Source organism: Aphelocoma coerulescens, chromosome 28 (genome assembly GCF_041296385.1).
Source record: "Aphelocoma coerulescens isolate FSJ_1873_10779 chromosome 28, UR_Acoe_1.0, whole genome shotgun sequence".
In the NCBI taxonomy this organism is placed as follows: Eukaryota; Metazoa; Chordata; class Aves; order Passeriformes; family Corvidae; genus Aphelocoma; species Aphelocoma coerulescens.
This window is the reverse complement of record NC_091041.1, coordinates 3,927,644-3,944,248: the sequence shown is the minus strand read 5'-3', so window position 1 is coordinate 3,944,248 and position 16,605 is coordinate 3,927,644. Positions and strand designations below refer to the sequence as shown.

At 61.1% G+C, this 16,605-nt stretch overlaps 1 protein-coding gene across 6 annotated transcripts; it reads right to left on the bottom strand.

Annotated features, from left to right (window-relative positions):
* Positions 1-169: 169 nt before the first annotated feature.
* On the bottom strand, positions 170-14,667 carry TLE2 (TLE family member 2, transcriptional corepressor). Of its 6 annotated transcripts, none has more exons than XM_068997346.1 (20): positions 14,451-14,667; positions 14,269-14,366; positions 13,701-13,764; positions 12,479-12,523; positions 10,585-10,647; positions 10,286-10,360; positions 9,581-9,773; positions 7,516-7,532; positions 6,387-6,479; positions 6,062-6,106; positions 4,804-4,944; positions 3,643-3,784; positions 3,082-3,242; positions 2,629-2,705; positions 1,928-2,177; positions 1,485-1,732; positions 1,225-1,372; positions 988-1,142; positions 786-862; positions 170-702 (listed from the first exon to the last, which is right to left on the bottom strand). In XM_068997346.1, the coding sequence occupies exons 1-20, from the start codon at positions 14,472-14,474 to the stop codon at positions 671-673; spliced, it is 2,148 nt and encodes a 715-aa protein (XP_068853447.1). In that variant the 5' UTR covers positions 14,475-14,667; the 3' UTR covers positions 170-670. The 6 variants fall into 6 exon arrangements, 5 of the variants coding, with proteins under 5 accessions (XP_068853447.1, XP_068853445.1, XP_068853444.1 ...); XM_068997344.1 differs by having other exon boundaries at positions 1,225-1,368; XM_068997343.1 differs by having other exon boundaries at positions 992-1,142; positions 14,451-14,665.
* Between the last annotated feature and the right edge of the window lie 1,938 nt (positions 14,668-16,605).

The following is a 16,605-nucleotide window of genomic DNA, read 5'->3' as shown; positions in this document are numbered from 1 at the left end:
AGCTGGGGCTGCCATGGCAGGCGAGCAGCCACCCCTCTGCCATGCTGGGAGCATCCTCCCCTGTGCTGCTGGCCAAAAGCAGCCCCCCAACACACCCTTCAGAGCCCAGCCCTCGGCACAGTTGGCAGCATTGGCTGGCAAAGGCCCCTGCCCAGAACCAGCCCAGCCCTGCTTTTGTTCCTTTTTATTAGTAAGGGATTGAAAACACAGTTAAATACATTTCTTTACTGATAATTTACAGCTGTTTCTGCAGCAGAAAATGGGTGCCATTAAATCAGTAGCAGTAATGCAGGAGACACACGCTCTCAGGCTTGTCCAGCTCCCCATGCAGGCGCCTGAGGGACAGACAGGGCCCAGGATACCCAGCCCGGCCTTGGGGGATGCCAGGCTATACCCAGCCCTCACCTCCAGCCTCGTGCAGGAACTGGGGCAGGAAAATGGTGCTGGAGCCTTGGTGCAGTGTCTGAAAGCAGAGGAGGAGGAAGGAAAGTAGAGCTGCAGGAGGGCAGTTCCAGGACTGGAGGCCTATGTGAGTGTGGTGGCTTCGGGCAAGGTGTGTCCCCGTTCCTGATGGCGCAGGGATGGTGACAGGAATCAGTAAACCACCTCGTACACCGTGGCCTTCTTGTCGCCAGAGCCCGTAACGATGAATTTGTCATTGACAGAGATGTCACAGCTCAGGACTGACGAGGACTCCTTGGACTGCGAGCAAGAGAGGCAGGAGGTGAGAGCAGGGCTGGTGCCTGGAGCCACCATCATGCCACTGCACAAATGCCTCACCACACCTGGAAGATGCTGGCTCCGTAGGGTGCCCGCCAGGCGTTGAGCAGGTTGTCCTTCCCCGTGCTCACGAACCACTTCCCTGGGACAGGAGACAAAGTGGGTCAATATCAGGGACTCCATTCAGGGTAGCTGAGCACGGGGGGAGTAAACCAAAAGGATCAATCTGAGCCCATCCACAGCCCAGGCAGAAAAACCGGCCCTTGCCTACCGCAGGAGGCGAATTTGAGAGAGAGGACACAGCTCTCGTGGAGGTGCAGCTGGTACTTGTCGGGTTTGGTGACGTGCAGGATCTCCACGTTGCTGCTCTCCATCCCCACCGCCAGCCACTCTCCCATCGGGCAGTAGCCCAGGGAGAAGATCTGAGGGGACAGACAGGGTCACACCGTGGCTCAGCAGGTCCCACCTGCCCCCATGGTGCTGCCAGAGGGCCCCAGGCCTTACCTGGGAGCTGAAGTCGTGCTGCTGCAGCTGCCGCCCCTCCCGCAGGTCCCAGCAGCGCACGGTGTTGTCCAGCCCCCCTGTCCACAGCTTGGTGCCATAGTTAGAGATGTCGATGCAGCTGGCACCATCCGTGTGGCCTTGAAACTGCCTGGGAAAGAGGGGGATGGAGAGGGCGAGGGCACAGCTGTCAGGGCAGCCAGCTCCCCCAAGAGCCAGCATCTCCCCCTGTCCCTGCCCTATGGCCCCTGCCCCGGGCTCACCTCACCATCGTCTGGTTCTGCAGGTCCCACACCACGATGTTGCCGTCGCTGCAGCAGGAGAAGCAGACTTTGGCATCAGGGCTGATGGCCAGGGCGTAGCAGGCGGGGGCAGAGGAGGTGAGCTCAGCCTTGATGCGGGGCGTGGGTGCCGCCAGGTCCCAGATGGAGAGGGTGCTGGCCTCCCCCCCCACGATCAGGCTGCGGCCGTCGGGGAGCAGCTTGCAGGAACGGATGTAGTTATCACGGTTCTGAACGGGGGGGACAGGGCACAGGGCAAGGCCAGAAGGAGGTGAGGATGAGCACACAGGGGCTCGCAGGAGGCGCATCTCCTTCTCTCACTGCAGACCCCTGTGAAAGGCCCCTCTGTCCCCTCCACTGGAACAGGGGCACCTTCCCCTTCCCAGCCCCACCCCCGAGGCCTTTCTGCTCCTCCTCCTCCTCACCAGGCAGTCCAGCTGAGCCACGGCCGTCTTGGTGCCCGGCTGCCCCACGTCCCACACCTTGACACAGCCCTTGCCCCCGGTGTAGACGTGGCGCGTGGAGTTGCTGATGGTGACAGCACAGACCACCTCGCCGTGGGTCAGGGTGTGCAGCTGCCGCGCGTGGCGGGGGATGCCGGAGCCGATGAGGGCGTCGGGGGGGAAAGGCACCGGCTGCATCTGCCCGTCGGCACTGACGTGGAAGGAGTAGGCACTGGAAGGGAGCAGAGCAGTGAGAACCAGCCCAGAATCCTGTGTGGACAGTGCCCAGTGCCACACGGGTCCCAGCGGGCCTGACACAGGCAGCACGGTTTGGAGTCAGAGGACATGGAAGGAATAGGCACTGGAAGGGAGCAGAAGAGAGGCCTGAACAAACCCTGTGTGATGCCCAAGGACAGGAGGTGACCTCTCGCTGAGCCACACTCCCTTCACCAAGGTGGAAGGTGCCTGTTGTGCTCTCGCTAATGAGGGGTTTAATTACCCAGCTCCTTGTTACCGCAAGCTGCCAGGAATGATATGGCAGTGCTGGACTCTGGAGTGGAGAGCAGCTCCCCCTCAGCCCTGCCCTGCCCTGGGTGAGCCCTTGGGAGGGAGATGCTCCCAGCACCTGGCTCAGCCCCTTGCTGCCCACCCTCCTCACAGCCCCAGCATGTGCAGCCACTTACGGCTTCCCTCCAGGGACGGTGGAGAGTGAAGAGGAGAGGGTGGAAGCCCTCAGATGAGGGTGCGACTCAAACGCCACCTGCACAAAGCAAAGGCCACATGAGGAGCAGAGCAGGGGACACCAAAGCTGGGCTCAGGCCTTTCCCTGCACGTGCTGGGACCAGGCCAGCCTGGCTCTATGCTCCCTGCTTGCCGTGTCCTCACATGCAAGTGACAGAGGCCCAAATGGGTTCCCACAGACACAGTTACACACCAGTGGAACCAGCAGAGGCTTCTCTGAGCGCACTGAAGCCTCCACCGACCTCACAACCCATCCACCTCTGGAAGGGAGCCCTTCCTATGGCTGCACCCCCCAGCTCAAGCCCCAGATGTTGCACAGGGACAGCGCAGGCCCAGGGGACAGGGAGCAGAGCCAGCACACGGCAGCAGACCCAGCCTCTCCCTCGGTCACTTACCATGGGGGAGCGGCCATAGAGCACCGCGCTGCTGACCTGGGGCGAGAGGTGGATGCCCATGTAGAGGCCGGGGGATGGGAGCTCCCCGCTGAGGGCGGCGTGGGGCACCATCCCCAAGGAGGACGTGTAGGGGCTGGAGGAGCTCAGAGGGCTGCGGAGAGCTGCACGAGGAGAGACCCGCGTCTTGGCCCTGGCCCACGGGCGCGAGCGAGCGTCACCCGGGGGAGAGGGGCACCTGGTGACTGCACAGCCACCCCCTCCGGCCCCCACAGCCAAGCTCTGAAGCTGCCAGCTTCATGCAGCCCCACCAAAATGACAACTCATCAGAGAAAAAAACAGATAAAACCCCTGCCCCCACCCCGACCACCACCCTCGGCAGGTCTGAGCCCACCAGGCAATGTGGTAATGCTCCTGTTGGCCATGGTTGATAGGGCTGGTTTTGTGGAGCAAAATGGCCCTGCCAGCTCTGTTGGTGGCAGACTGTGTCCTGCCTCCCTCCATCCCAGCCCCACGGCGCTGTCACCGCAGAGCAGGACCTCTGTGCTGTCCTCGGACACTCACTGACGGTGTCGGTGGTGGGGGCCTTGGCCGGGGGCGGTCGGAGCGGGATGGCCGAGCTGGGCCCGGGGCCAGGCGTGAGGGAGTCACGGGGTGGTGAGGAAGAGGAGGGCTTGGAGGTGGGAGCACTGGCCACGGAGTCAGTCTGTGCAGAGAGGAAAAAAGCAGCTTCAGCAATGGGACCAGGGCCTGGGACAGCCCTCCCAGCACCACAGGTGTGCCAGCAGCCTCTGGAATCTGCAGGGTGGAAGGAGTTCCTGTGTGGAGCTGGACAGGGTCTGGGCATCCAGGACCCCTCGCCTTTGCCCCTCACACAGCCCCACTCTCCCCACAGGTGCAAATGCCCCATGCAAGCTCCGAGTCACCCCAAAGTGCCCCAACCCTGCACTGCCCACCAGCACGAGACCCCACAAACACATCTGCTGCTCCCTCCTGCATGTAGGGGCACCCCCATCCCCAGCCTGGGACCAGGATGCCTGGCATGAATTAGCCTCTCCAATCCCCACAGCTACTTCATTCCTTGCTTTTTTCCTTGCCTCTCCTATTTCTTCTGCTTTTTCTGTCTGGGGATTTTGTCGACACCAGCAAAGGAAAGAAAAAAAAAAAAAAATTAATAACAGAGAAAAGCTACGTGCTGTGCTGGCAGATTGCTCAGGGCGCTTTGTCTGCTCTAATCCGATTGTGCCGGGGAGCTGCTGCTCACTGCTGCCCGCAGCCCCCAGCTGGCTCCTGACCCCAGATGGGGGAACGTATCGCTTGGTCCCTGCGGTGGCTGGGAGGCCAAGGAGTGGCAGAAACATCCCTCCCCCTTCCCACATGCTGATGTTTCAATCTGAGCGCTGGACTGGTGCTTGGCAAGGAAGGAGAGGGAAAAAAAAATAAAAAAACCACTGAGAAGGAAAATAAAAAAAAAAAAAAAAGAAGAAGGAAAAATCAATTGCTACGAGCAGCTCTGGGGAATCCTGCAGGCAGGCGGGTGGAGAGCACTGCAGAGCCTGTCCCACCCCGAGGGCACGGCTCTCTGTCCCCAGGGTGGGCGGTGGCAGCGCGCACAAACCGCCGGCCTTTCTGCGCCCGCTTTGCGCTGCGGCGGGCTGGCCACAGAGAGAAATTCGGGGCCATGCCCCCGGCCCCACATGCCACCCCCAGCCCAGGGGCACCTACCGGGCTCTGGTCCTTGGGCTGCAGGGGCGTGGTGCTGCCGCTGGAGCCGATGGACGCCGGGCTCTCGGGCAGCTCCCGGCGGGACGGAGCCAGGCGGCGGCTGGGCGAGCGGCCAGGGCTGCCGGGCTCCGAGGGCGGGTCCTGGGGGGAGAACAGCGCTGTGGGAAGCAGGAACCCCTCTGTGCATGATAGGGGCCCTGGGGAGCCACCCAGGACCACCATCGGTCCCCTCGGCCTCAATGAGGAGCATCTGCTCAGAGGACTCTGTTCTGCCCTCCTGGATAAGAAACGGCCTCGATTTTTCTCTTTGGACAAAATGAGAGGTGACAGCAGGTTCAGAGGATGCTGGTGGCCACGGATGCCTTCACAAGGAGGGATGGGGATCAGCACACATGAGGAGCTGAGACAGGGCTGCCATTTCAAAGGCCACCCCCTCGGCTCTTGCACTCCCTATTAACCATTCAGCCAGGTCTGTGATTTTTTATCACCATAATGACACCAACGAGTGGCTTTCATAAGTGTCATTTTCTGTAGAAATTCCTGCTGATCTTCCTTTCAGGGCTTGTATTTTCTTAGGAAGTGGCACGAGTAAAAAAGACCTCATGTCTTTCTCTCCCCTCTGTCTTCTAGGAAGGGAACAAGTATGTCCCCGAAAACATCATCTCTACCAGGAACAGTGGTGGCTGGGATGAAGTTCTGTCATGTGTACCTCAGCCAGGGGAGGTTGCACCAGAAACATGTGGCAGTTCCATTGCAAAAGACTGGAATTCAGTGAATCCCCTGCACTGAGACATGGCCACAGGTGTTGAAGTCGAGGCTGCTCGAGGGCCAGAGGCCAGGCAGGACGGGGCTCGAGGCCTTGGGCTGGCAGGGCCAGGGTGTGCTGCAAGGCTCCTGCCACCTCCAGCCACGGGAGCTGCCAGCAGCAAGCCCAGCTCCGTGGAGCTCTCATCCAGCTTATCAGCCTCCCCATATGGGATGCTACAGCAGCGGGGCTGAAAGGGGATTGTGAAACAGAGCCAAGCCTGTGGCTGGCAAAGCTGAGCCCCGGCTGGCACAGCCTTCCCAGAGCAGTGGGAGTGGAATCAGTCTTGGCTGGCACAACGCACTGGAGCAGGGCTGGCACGTGTGCTGGCTGGCCACTGCTGCCCAACAGCAGTGAGCTGAAGCCTAAAGAACCCCAAAGCTGAGGAACCAGAGTCCTAAACCTAATGACTGCAGCTTGAGCAGGATCTCTTGCCAGACTCCAAAGGCTTACCTCATCCACCACCAGGTTGTAGTCACTCTTGTCCCCATCGCTGTCCTGCAAGGAGGGAGAAATCCAGAAGGGCTCAGTCAGGACAGGGCAAGGCTGGACCAGGCTCTGTGCTCTGCCCCAGGACCTCAGACAGCAGAGAGACCCATTTTCTCCTGTGCATCACTCCGTGGACCAACATCAGCCATGTCCTGCTGGCAGCAACCCAACCTCAGGCTGAGGGGCCTCCTTGGGGCTCTTAATTCAGTTTGTTCTTGCTCACAGGACACCAGCCCTCTGCAGCAGGGCAGGCACGGAGCTCCCCAGCCACACCCCTTGGTGCACTCACAGAATGCCCAGGCAGGTCCTTCTCCTCCCGCTTCCGCTTCAGCCCCGTCCGCTCCTCGTCCCGCAGGCTCTCAGGAGGGGAAGCAGAAATGCTCTGAGACAGAGAGGGAGAAGAAGGTGTGTGAGCCACTGTGAGAGCAGACAGCTGCCCCTCACCTCTCAGTGGGGCCAGGCCCTGCTCCATGACCACCTCCACCCTAGCAAAGCATCTCCATGCCTGGCGGGAAGGACCCCAAAACCCCAGTGTGGGGATCTGAGTGAGGCACATCCCCAGCACTACCAGAGAGAGATCCACCCCTGCAGAGACAATGAGCCAGGGTGGAGCAGAAAATCCTCACTGGAGCTGTGTTTACTTCACCTTAACCCTGCCACGAGGGTTGGGAAGCAGAATGGGGCCAAGCAGGAAGAACATCCCTTCCCCAGAGGCTGCTGGCAGCTGCAGAGGAGTCACACATCCCCTGGCAACCCCACACTCATCACAGGGCAGCCAGAAAGTAATGGAGATGCCCCATCCCAGGGCTCCCTGCGGCTGATTGCTCCCAGCACAGTCAGATCCACAGTTCTGGCACAGAACCAGGCAGCAGAAAGGGTGATCCCTGCCCCCCAGGATCTCTAGAGGAGGTGCCTGGGTAGTCATGGGATCACAGACACCTTCTCTACTTCCTCCTCTCCCACCTTGCAAGCCCAAGATCAATGCCTACAGTTCCCCAGCTGAGAGGCTCATTAACCCTTCTTTCCCCTGCCTGTACTCTGATACTGCAGAGCTACTGCAGAGCCTGGGAAGAGTCACAGCTCGGGGACTGGGGGGATCCTAAAAGGGAGGGGGCAGCCAAGGACTGCAGAGGGGCTGAGAGCTCTGAGACCTGTTCAGAATGATTCCTAAACTGGAAACTCCTTGAAAAGGACAGAGCTGGTTATTTTGGGAGCAGCCCTTGATCTTTAGCTCCTTGCATCAGCAAAGACTGAATTGAGGTGGCCCAGAACCTTCAGTTACAAAACCCTGATGCAAACACAGCCCACCCAGGCCAGGAAAGCTCACCCAGCACTCCCATCCCTTCCCAGGAGCCAGCTTGGAGCACACTGGAGATGCCATCAGGGCCAGCTGAGGCCACATGCCTGCCACAGCTTACCCGGCTTGGGGTGTGTTCTGGAGCCAGGCAGCAGCAGGGAGAGCATCCCAGGTCCGTGTCAGAGCAGAAGGGAGGAGAGGAAGAGGTAGTTAATGCCAAGGCTGTGCCCCACGTACCCAGGCAGGAAGGAGAGAGGGGCACAGCAGGGCAAGGCAGGAAACAGCAGGACACAGGCTTAGAAAACAAACAAACAAAAAATCACACCTGATTTCCCACTTTGCCCACCTGAAGTGCAGATTCTCTGGTGTCTAACGGGAGGTCAGCACTTTGGTGTTCCTCAGGGAAGCAGGGGAATCTCTATCCACCCACCTCCTTCCAAGAAATTATCCCAGCTTTGGAATCTCTTCCCTAGACATGACAACAGGTCCAAAGCCACCAGGGGAGGGGACGAGCTGGCGAGCCAGCTGAGATCCCCTGGATCACACCCATCCTATTTCCTTAGGAAGCCATGCCTAAAGGCCCTGCTTGGAAACCCTCTGAGGCTTTGGTGCATGCACAGCAAAGCAGGTCCACTTCCCTGAGCCCAGAGAAGAAGTGCCAGGCATTTATTGCAAATCCAAGCACAGGGTTGTGGGCTGGGGTTTAGAAACCCTTCCTGGTTGATTTTTGCTCCTAAAGATCCACCAGCATTTGGAGAGAATGAGTCCAGGTCCCTGCTGGCAAAAAGAGGCAGGCAGGGATGGGAAGCTGAGGGATTCTCGTAGGCACTGCTCCAAGGCTGTGGTCTGGAGGGGGACCAGATGCTTGCCATCAGCCCCTGGCTCAGTTTGACTCACACCAGCTCTGGCTAACTATGGCAGAGCACTGAGGATTAACCCCAGACAGATGGAGCATTTCACCTTTCTTTTTTTTTTTTTTCTTTTTTAATAAGGAATGGCCCTCACCACAGCCAGACACCCAGGCTGAGAGAAGTTCTGACTGGAGGCACAGGTTGACCAGGCTCTGAGGGTAAAGCAGGCTCAGCACAGCACAGCCTGCTTTTATTCCCTCTTGGACTTTGTTTTCCTCCTTTGTGGAAGCCATCCTTAAAGAAACACGGACAGGATTTGAACTGCAGACAGCTGTGTGCAGGGGGCAGAGCTGCCACCGACGCTTTCCTGCTGCTCTTTTCACCACTTTGGAATCTTAAAGCCAAACCAGACCATGAGAGCCTGCAGCAAACCCCACCCAGTGCCTGGCTTTGCTGCTGCTCTTGGGTCCTGACCCAACAGCACTTCATGCAGCACCTTCCCCAGGGGAGTCTGCAGAGAAACATCTCTCCTGCTAAATTTGGCTGCCTGTTTCTAGCCCATCGAGCTGCCCAGAGCCTCTCTCCTTGTCCCAGCCTCCTCTCAGTGCAACCACTCGATGCCTGTGCTCTGAAAAGGTGACTTGAGCTCAGAGCAGCTTCTCCTTTGTGCAGCCCTTCAGCAGCAACAGGCCACAAGCAAAGCTGGGCAGCGTCACTAATTTGGCCCAGGCCTGCCAGTAGCATTCAGAGCACTGATTTAACGATGATTAAATATTGATGATGTTTTTAAGGCAGTCTGTGATCCTGACAGGAGGAGGCACCCATATGGACTAGGAATTAGTGTAATTTACACGGCACAACACACGCAATGAGGCTCTGCTTTCTAAACCCCTTGCCCCAGGCCTGTGGCTGTCACAGTTTCTATCAGGGGCTTGCAACAGTATTTTCCCTAAAAGTCTTGGCTTGAGGTATCAGATCTTGGTGTAAACCCTGGTGTAAAAAGAGAGGGTTTCTTTGCGGTGGGGACCTTCCAGCTGCCTCACAAAGGAGTGGACACTCATGCACTGGAGCAGAGAGACCTGTGTGTGCACAAACACTTGCCCGGAGCCAGGGCTGCACACACAGCCACACACCATCACTGCAGAGCAGCAGTTCCCAGGTCAGAAACAGAGCCAGCCTCCTGAGGCTGCAGGCGTTTCATGAGCTGGATTTGCCATCCCCAGGGATGCAGCAGCCAGCAGCCTCAGGAAAGAGGCAGAGCAGGCAGCACACGCTGCCCAGCACTGACTCAGCCAGCCTTTAAAGGGTTAACCCAGCTGTGCTTCTTCCCCTTACCTCTGTTCTCCCCATCCTGGGCCACTCTGTCCTCCTTGGTGGCCAGCTGAGCCTGTGCCATCAGTGCCCCTGAGAGGGCCAGGAGCCCCGAGGTGCCGCTGGCCCCACTCAGGCTAGAGGGCTGCATGCTGGAGGGGTGGGGTGTCAGCGGGAGGGGGGATGCGTGGTGCGAGAGGTGCTGAAGCTGCTGCTGCTGAAAGAGAAAGAGCAAATGGTCCTGGATGTGGAGGAGGCAGCTGCAGCCATGCCCGGGCCCTCCCCTCGCGCACGGGCTGCGATGCGAAGCGCGATGGGATGAGACAGGGACGAGGAGGGGGGAGCGGAGCTGTCGGGGCTGCACAGGCTGGGGCACATCCCTGCCCCTTCCACCCACGGGCTGTCCGGGCTCTGAGGGTCAAGCAGGCTCAGCACAGCACAGCCTGCTTTTATTCCCTCTTGGACTTTGTTTTTCTCCTTTGCCCCTTCCACCTGCAAGTCCCTCGCTGCTGCAGACAGGACCCCAACACATGGCAGAGCCATGGCTCTGCCCCACTCTGCTCAAGGGGTATCCCACAGGGCATCCAACATCTTCAGGACACCGTGGCAAATCCCTTCACCACAATGGGCTTATCACATTAGTAGAAACCCTGACTTCCCTCATCACTGCAGGGCCCGAACCCTCAGGCAGGAAAGAGTCTTTGCCAAGAGCCAGGCAGTGCAACTCACCCCGACGATGCTGTTGAGCTCCCCCATGGTCACCTGCTTGGCCCGTTCCACCGCCTGCAGGACCTGCTGCTGGTGCTGGGGAGGAAGAGCACGGGGGTGGTCACACCGTGCTCCTGGCTGGAAGGAGCACTTGGCTCCACATTGCCCCACCCACGCCTGCACAGCCCCTTCTCCCACCCCTCCAGCCCAGGCATGGAGGCTTTCTTCCCCAAAACCTCCCATTGTTCAGGCTGGACTTCGATTCGCCTCTTCCCAAGAAGCCAGAGCAATCTGATGCACACCCCCTGCCTCCTCCTTACCTCCTGCGTCAGGAAGGGGATAATCTGGGCACAAATGGCACTCAGTCTCTTGACAATCTCTGCCTAAAAGAGGAAGCAGGTATCATCAGGGATGGAGGGCTCTGAGCCCCATCCTGTCCCCCTCCAGCAGCCAAGCATCCTGCAAACACGCAGCCTTGGCGGAGGAGTTAAACTCTCCCCACCCACGCCCTCTTGGCTGAAATTCTCCTGCTGCCTCTGCATCCCTGCTGGGATTTCCCGAGCTGCTGCCAAGGGAGGGCTCTGCCCAGGGCTGCTGGACCCCCTTAGGCCGCCAGGCACATGGGAGGGAACCCACGCCTAAATCCCTCCGTGGACCTGGGCCAAGGCAAGCTCCAAGCTGTCAGTCCTTTCGCAGCCCAGCTGGCTTTGCTCAGCCCAAACCCATCCTGGCTTTGCGGGCTGCCGTGGCCAGCGGGCAGGGACGGAGGGGAGCCGAGCCACAGGCGCTGGCAGCGGGCCCTGCCTGTGCCTTCCCTTCCCAAACATCCAACTCAAAGCCAGGGCAGAGCAAGCAGGATGCAGAACTCCCACAGATCCAGCCCTCTTGGCATTGCACCAGCAAATCCTGCAAGGCTCTGCTGGTGGTACCTGCCCTGACTCGGAACAGGGACTCCACTCCCATCCCCATCGAGCCTTGGGACAGCTCCCCCTGCTCCTTCAGAGGCACAAAGCACCCCAGACCTGCCCCTGCCCACAAGGGAATGCAGAAAACCCGGTGCATCCTCTGAGGAGAGGCTCTGTGGTTGCAGACAAACCCACAGCCCGGCCGCGTTCCCACCAGGGCAATCGGCACTTCCGAGGAAAGGGACTGCGACTCCCAGCCCAGCCTCTCCAAGAGAAAACCAACATCTCCTGGGGAAAACTGGATTCCCCCCCTGCTGCAAATCCACACTGGGACTGGCTGCTCTGAAGGATTTTATCATCTCAGGTTTCTGACAATCCCTGCCAGTGTTGCAGAGGTCAAACCAGGCTCGGAGCCAAGGGAGAACAAAGGGAACATTTACCTGCTGTGCTCGGAGGCTGCTGTGCCCCACACCCACCAGCACCCTGTGCTCACCTGCAGGTCCCAGCTGCTCCCTCAGCCACTGCCACCATGCCCACAGAGCCAGAGACCCCTGTCCTCCAGCCCTCTCCTGCCCAGGCTCCCACTTCTCAACCACTTGGCCATCACCTCTATCACCTCGTGGGCACAGTCTCTGGCCCCACGTGGCTCGGGCCACCCCTGGGTCCCAGTCCCACTGGATCTTGGAGCACATAAGGGTGGCAGGAATGTGCTCGTGGTCTCCACCACACTCCCTGCTAACAAAAGGAGCAAACTCGGAGGGGCTGAGCCAGCTGGAGGGATATGGCAGTTGACTTGCCACTTTGTCAGGCATTGGTCCAAACTAATTTCCCTGGCAGAGAGCCCATGATGACTAGATTGATAAATCTGAAGAGGGAAAGCAAATTAACGCTGGAACAAAAGGGGAACCAGGGAAGGGTGAAAACACTCCTCTGGCTTTGGGAAAGGAAAAGGGGATTAAGAAAAAAAGAAAAGAAAGACAATCCATTTGCCTCTGCTCTCTAGCTCCTGCTGTTTCCTCCACATCCCTCCTTCAGCTGGGGCCCCAGGGAAGCACTGCAGGGAGGCACCAGGCCTCACAGCAGGGCTCTGAGTGGTTCATCTTTGGGATGGCAGGGATGAGGAACTCAATAACACGTCCTGACAACTGCTGGATCCCTTTGCAAGCCAGTCCCTCGTACAGAGCTGTGTCACATCTCCCATGCCAGTAGAGCTGCACGGGCTCCAGGGAGATAATTTTCCAACAAAGTCTCTAACCTCAGCCTCTTCCCCACCCTCCCCTGCTGCTGGCCCGGCCCCCACTGCACTTACCTGCTTGTGCATTTCAATGTTCAGGCCATAGGACATCTCGTAGTACTGAGAGGAAAACCACAACACAGCCTGGTTAGGAGCTGTCCAGAGCAACCGGCCCAGGACCAGCCTGGCATTTGGCTCACTCCAGCCCACGAGGAATGGCTGAGCCCAGGACAAGGTAGGGAGCAGCCACAGGCTGTTAACACCTGCAATTTCTGCACTGGGTTAAGCCAGGGGAAAGCCAGTCCTGCTGCCCCCCAGAACCCATCCTGGCTTAGCCTGGCCTGTCCCACCCTACTTGGAACCTGTTTTCATGCCCTGGCACAGCTGCCCACCCACTCAGCCTGTGCAGAGCAAAGATGACAACAGGTTACACCCTTCCCCAGCCACCAGTGACTCTGCCAGGGGTGCTGACCCCAACCCCTCACACCTGGGGAGAAAAGGAGACCAGAGGACCTGCTTTCCCCCCAGCAAAGCCTATTGCAAAGGTAGCAATCCACGTCTGGGGAGGGATCCCAACTGATGGGTGAGAGGAAATGCTCCACAACAGCAACACCCCAGCCTCACAGACAGGGTTGCCTTCACCCCCAGGATGGGGGTTGCCCGAGTTCACATCTTTTTTGCCTCTTGGATGGTGTCATTTGGGTTCCCCCTTTCCCCAGAGGAGCCAGTAAGGTCAGATGCTAAAGGAGAGGGAACTGCTCTGCTGTCCCCAAACTCTTTCCTTGCTCCTAGCAACTCCTCTCCTCCTGGCAGGCTCTGGCTGGTGCCCAGGTCAGTCTGTCTTGGGGGCTGTTAACCCCTCACTGGCAACTGTGGAGGGCTCCTGCCCTGCTCCTTCCCCTTCCACCCAAACCAGGAGCTTTGAAGCACCAGTTCATAAGTACCCACCCCTTGGGAGAGAGACAGGGAGGAGTGGGGAACTCTCTTATATACGGCCAAAGAGAAAAAGGGTAAAAAAAAAAAAAAAAAAACCAACCCAAAATAAAAGAGACAAAACCTATGGCAGGATTCCCAGGCTCAGGCAGCACTGAGCACTGAGACAGCAGCAAAAGAGCCAGCGTTGCTAGGAATGGTGATTAACTCCTTCCTCCCTCACATCTCCCTGGCCCCAAGGTCAGCAGTGGGCAGGGCAGTGGCCCCTTCGGGTGAGTGGCTGAGAGGAGCCCCAGCACCCGGATCTCTCTGAGGGCAGCAGCCCAGCGGGGCCGCACCTTGGGGGAGGCAGGGGGCAGCTCACCATGACATAATGTCTCTGCATCTCTGTCTTCTCGCTCACCAGCTTCTCGCATTCCAGCTTCAGGCTGCAAAGGGGAGCCAGGGCTGCCATTCACGGACCTGCATCTCCTGCCCCATCCCGCCAGCCCCCACCCCTGGGACCTCGGCAAGCTCAGCGCATCTCCCGCCTGCCCCTGCGGGCTCACGGGGCTGCAGGGGTGTCACACACCCTCCCTGGGGCACCTGCACCCCACGGCTGTGCTGTGCACACACCTGTAGCACCCACCCAGAGCTCTGTCCCCTCCCTGCCCCTAGACCCCGCTCAGCCAAAAGAAACGCGTTGATTTTCCCCTTGGGACTCCCGCTCAAGACCTGGCGCCCCAACCGACGGTTTCACGCTGCCCCTCAGCCCAAACCCCTTTCCCCTTCCTCCGCAGGCGCTCCCCTCACCAGGCACCTTTTCTCCACCTCCTCCTTCCCCGCTTTCCCCGCTGCTCGAGGGCTCCTGCCTCCCATGTCCCATCACACCTCTGCCCCGGGCGCTCCCTCTGCCCGCAGCCCAGCCCGACCCCCATCACCCCCCGCCCCACCTGTGGTACTGCGCCTGCAGGAACTGAAATTCCTCCTTGATGCGGTCGCAGATTTCCAGCACCGAGAACTTGAAGGGCTGCCCGGGCTGGAGCGGGGGCTGCGGAGAGACAGCCCGGCTGGAGGCTGCGGCTCGGCCCCCCGGCCCGGCCCGGCCCGGCCCCGCCGCCCCCGCGGCACTTACCGGGTGCCGTCCCTGCGGGAACATCCTGAGCTCCCGGGCGCCCGGCCCGGCCCCCCCCGCTCCCGGGGCGCTGCTCCCCGCCCCTCCCGCGGGGGCTGCCCCCGCCAGGGCACGGGGGTCCCTCGCCTCGGCGGCCGGGCCGCGGATCCCGGGTCTCGCCGAGCGGCTCCGCCGGGGCGCGGGCGGCGGTCCCGGGGTCTCCGCTCGCCCCCGGCGGGGCCGGGGCGGGGCTGGGGCGGCCCCGGTGGGGGGGGGAGCGGCCGCCCGGCCCCGCGCGCCCCGGCCGCCCGCTTAAGGAGGCGCGTTCCCGCGGGGCTCGGGACAACGCGGGCGCAGCACCGGAGCTCCCGCGGCGGCCCCGCGCTCGCACGGCGGTGCCGGAGACCAAGGGGAACCCCGGGGAAGGCGCCGGCCCTGGAGCCGCTGCTCCTCGCCCGAACGGAGCCGCTCGGGAGGCGTCCGCCCGCACGGCTGCTCCGGCCCGGGGCTCACCGGGCGCTTCCCCCGCCCCGGGCCCAGCCACGCGCGCGTCCCCCAGCGCGGTCCCACTCGCGCGCGCGGCCCCGAGCACCCCGGGGCACCCCGGTCCCTGGGGAGCGACGCCGGGCGCTGCCACCGCCTCCGACGCTGCGGGCGGACGCGGCACCGGCCGCCGGCGGGGCGGCACGCGGGAGCGGACATCACAAACGGGTGCAGCGGGACAGCGCCCGCCGGGCTAGGGACCCCGGGGGCAACGGGCTCCGGTGCGCAGCACAGCCGGGCCTGGGCGCGGGGCGGGCCGGGGTCCCTCGGGACCAGCCCTTGGTGCGCCCGGGGCAGCCCCACCGGGAGGGGCGGAGCGCGGCGAGGCTTTCCCGTCCCGCGCCCTCCGCCCGCTCCACCTTAACCGGCCCCACAGCCCGCAGCGGCGGCGCTCGCACCGGCCATTGGCTGCGGCTGCCGGAGCGCCAGCCAATCGCCCTGCGCGGTTCCCACATGGGCTCGTGACGCCAGGGAGCGGGACGGCCAATGAGAAGTGAACGGGTCGCTGGAGCCTCCGGGGAGGCGCCGCGGGGCACGCTGGGAGTTGTAGTCAGCACTTGGCTACGCCCTCGCGGCGGCGGCGCCCGGGGCCGGTCCGTCCCGTCCCTGCCGCCGCCGCGGGCCCGGGGAGCCGCCCGGCCCGGCTCTGCCGCGGGGCCCGACCCAGCGCTGGAGGCGGGCGGGGCTCCCGCCGCGGGCGGCCCGGGCAGGCAGACTGCGCGGCCCACGAGGCCTTGCGGCTGCTGCCGGCTGCCACTCAAAGTAACGTGGGGCGGCGGAGCGGCGGCGGCTGAGGCGGGAGGGCCGCGGGCCCGGCGGACCCGGAGCCGCCGCAGCCGCCGGGCTCGGGCTCCATGGGGCTGCTCCGGCCGGGGAGCGCTCGGCTCTGCCACAGAGGGTCCCGGTGGTCCCGGAGGGGAACCCACCGAGGGTCTCCGCCCGGTCCCCTGCGACCCCTCCAGCTGCGACTGCTGTGAAGTCACCGCACTCGGGGGTGGTAAAAGCGAGCGAGGAGCAACCTTTAAATATTGCAGGACCCAGCTGTACCTGGGCACTGCACAGGCAGGCACAAGGTTAAATATTTAATGCCTCACATTTCATCCTAATCTTTTATTCATTGTGTTACTTACGTGCTGCATGCTGGCAGCGGCCAGGGCAGGGACAAGGTGCTGGGCACTGGAGGCTCTTCCTCCTCTTGCCCCCACGCCATCCATCCCCTGGTGTCCCTGCCTCTCCTCCCCAGCCAGGACTGGGGGCTGTTGCCCGGCAGTGGCCAAGCTGGCGCCAGACCCTCTCAGTCCCAAGCAAGGAGCCAAGCCAGCCCCAGCGCTTGCCCCTTTACCTTTGCCTGGCTGCAGGTGTTCACTGGGCAGATCCACTGACGCAGGCAGTGATGGACACCAGCTTCAAACCCTCCAAAACCCTCCCTTCTACGCAGGCACGTTGATGTTTTCTGTGTCTACATCACATATCTGCACATACATCTGCATATTTTAATCCAAATGTTAAGTTTAAAGGGTTGTTTTTTGTATGTGTGTGTGTTGCCTTACTGGGAGAGTTGAGGGGTTTTTTTTTAAGGAAAGTTTATTTTCAAAGGCTGGAAACATTTCAGATCATGTTTCAAGGGAAGGAT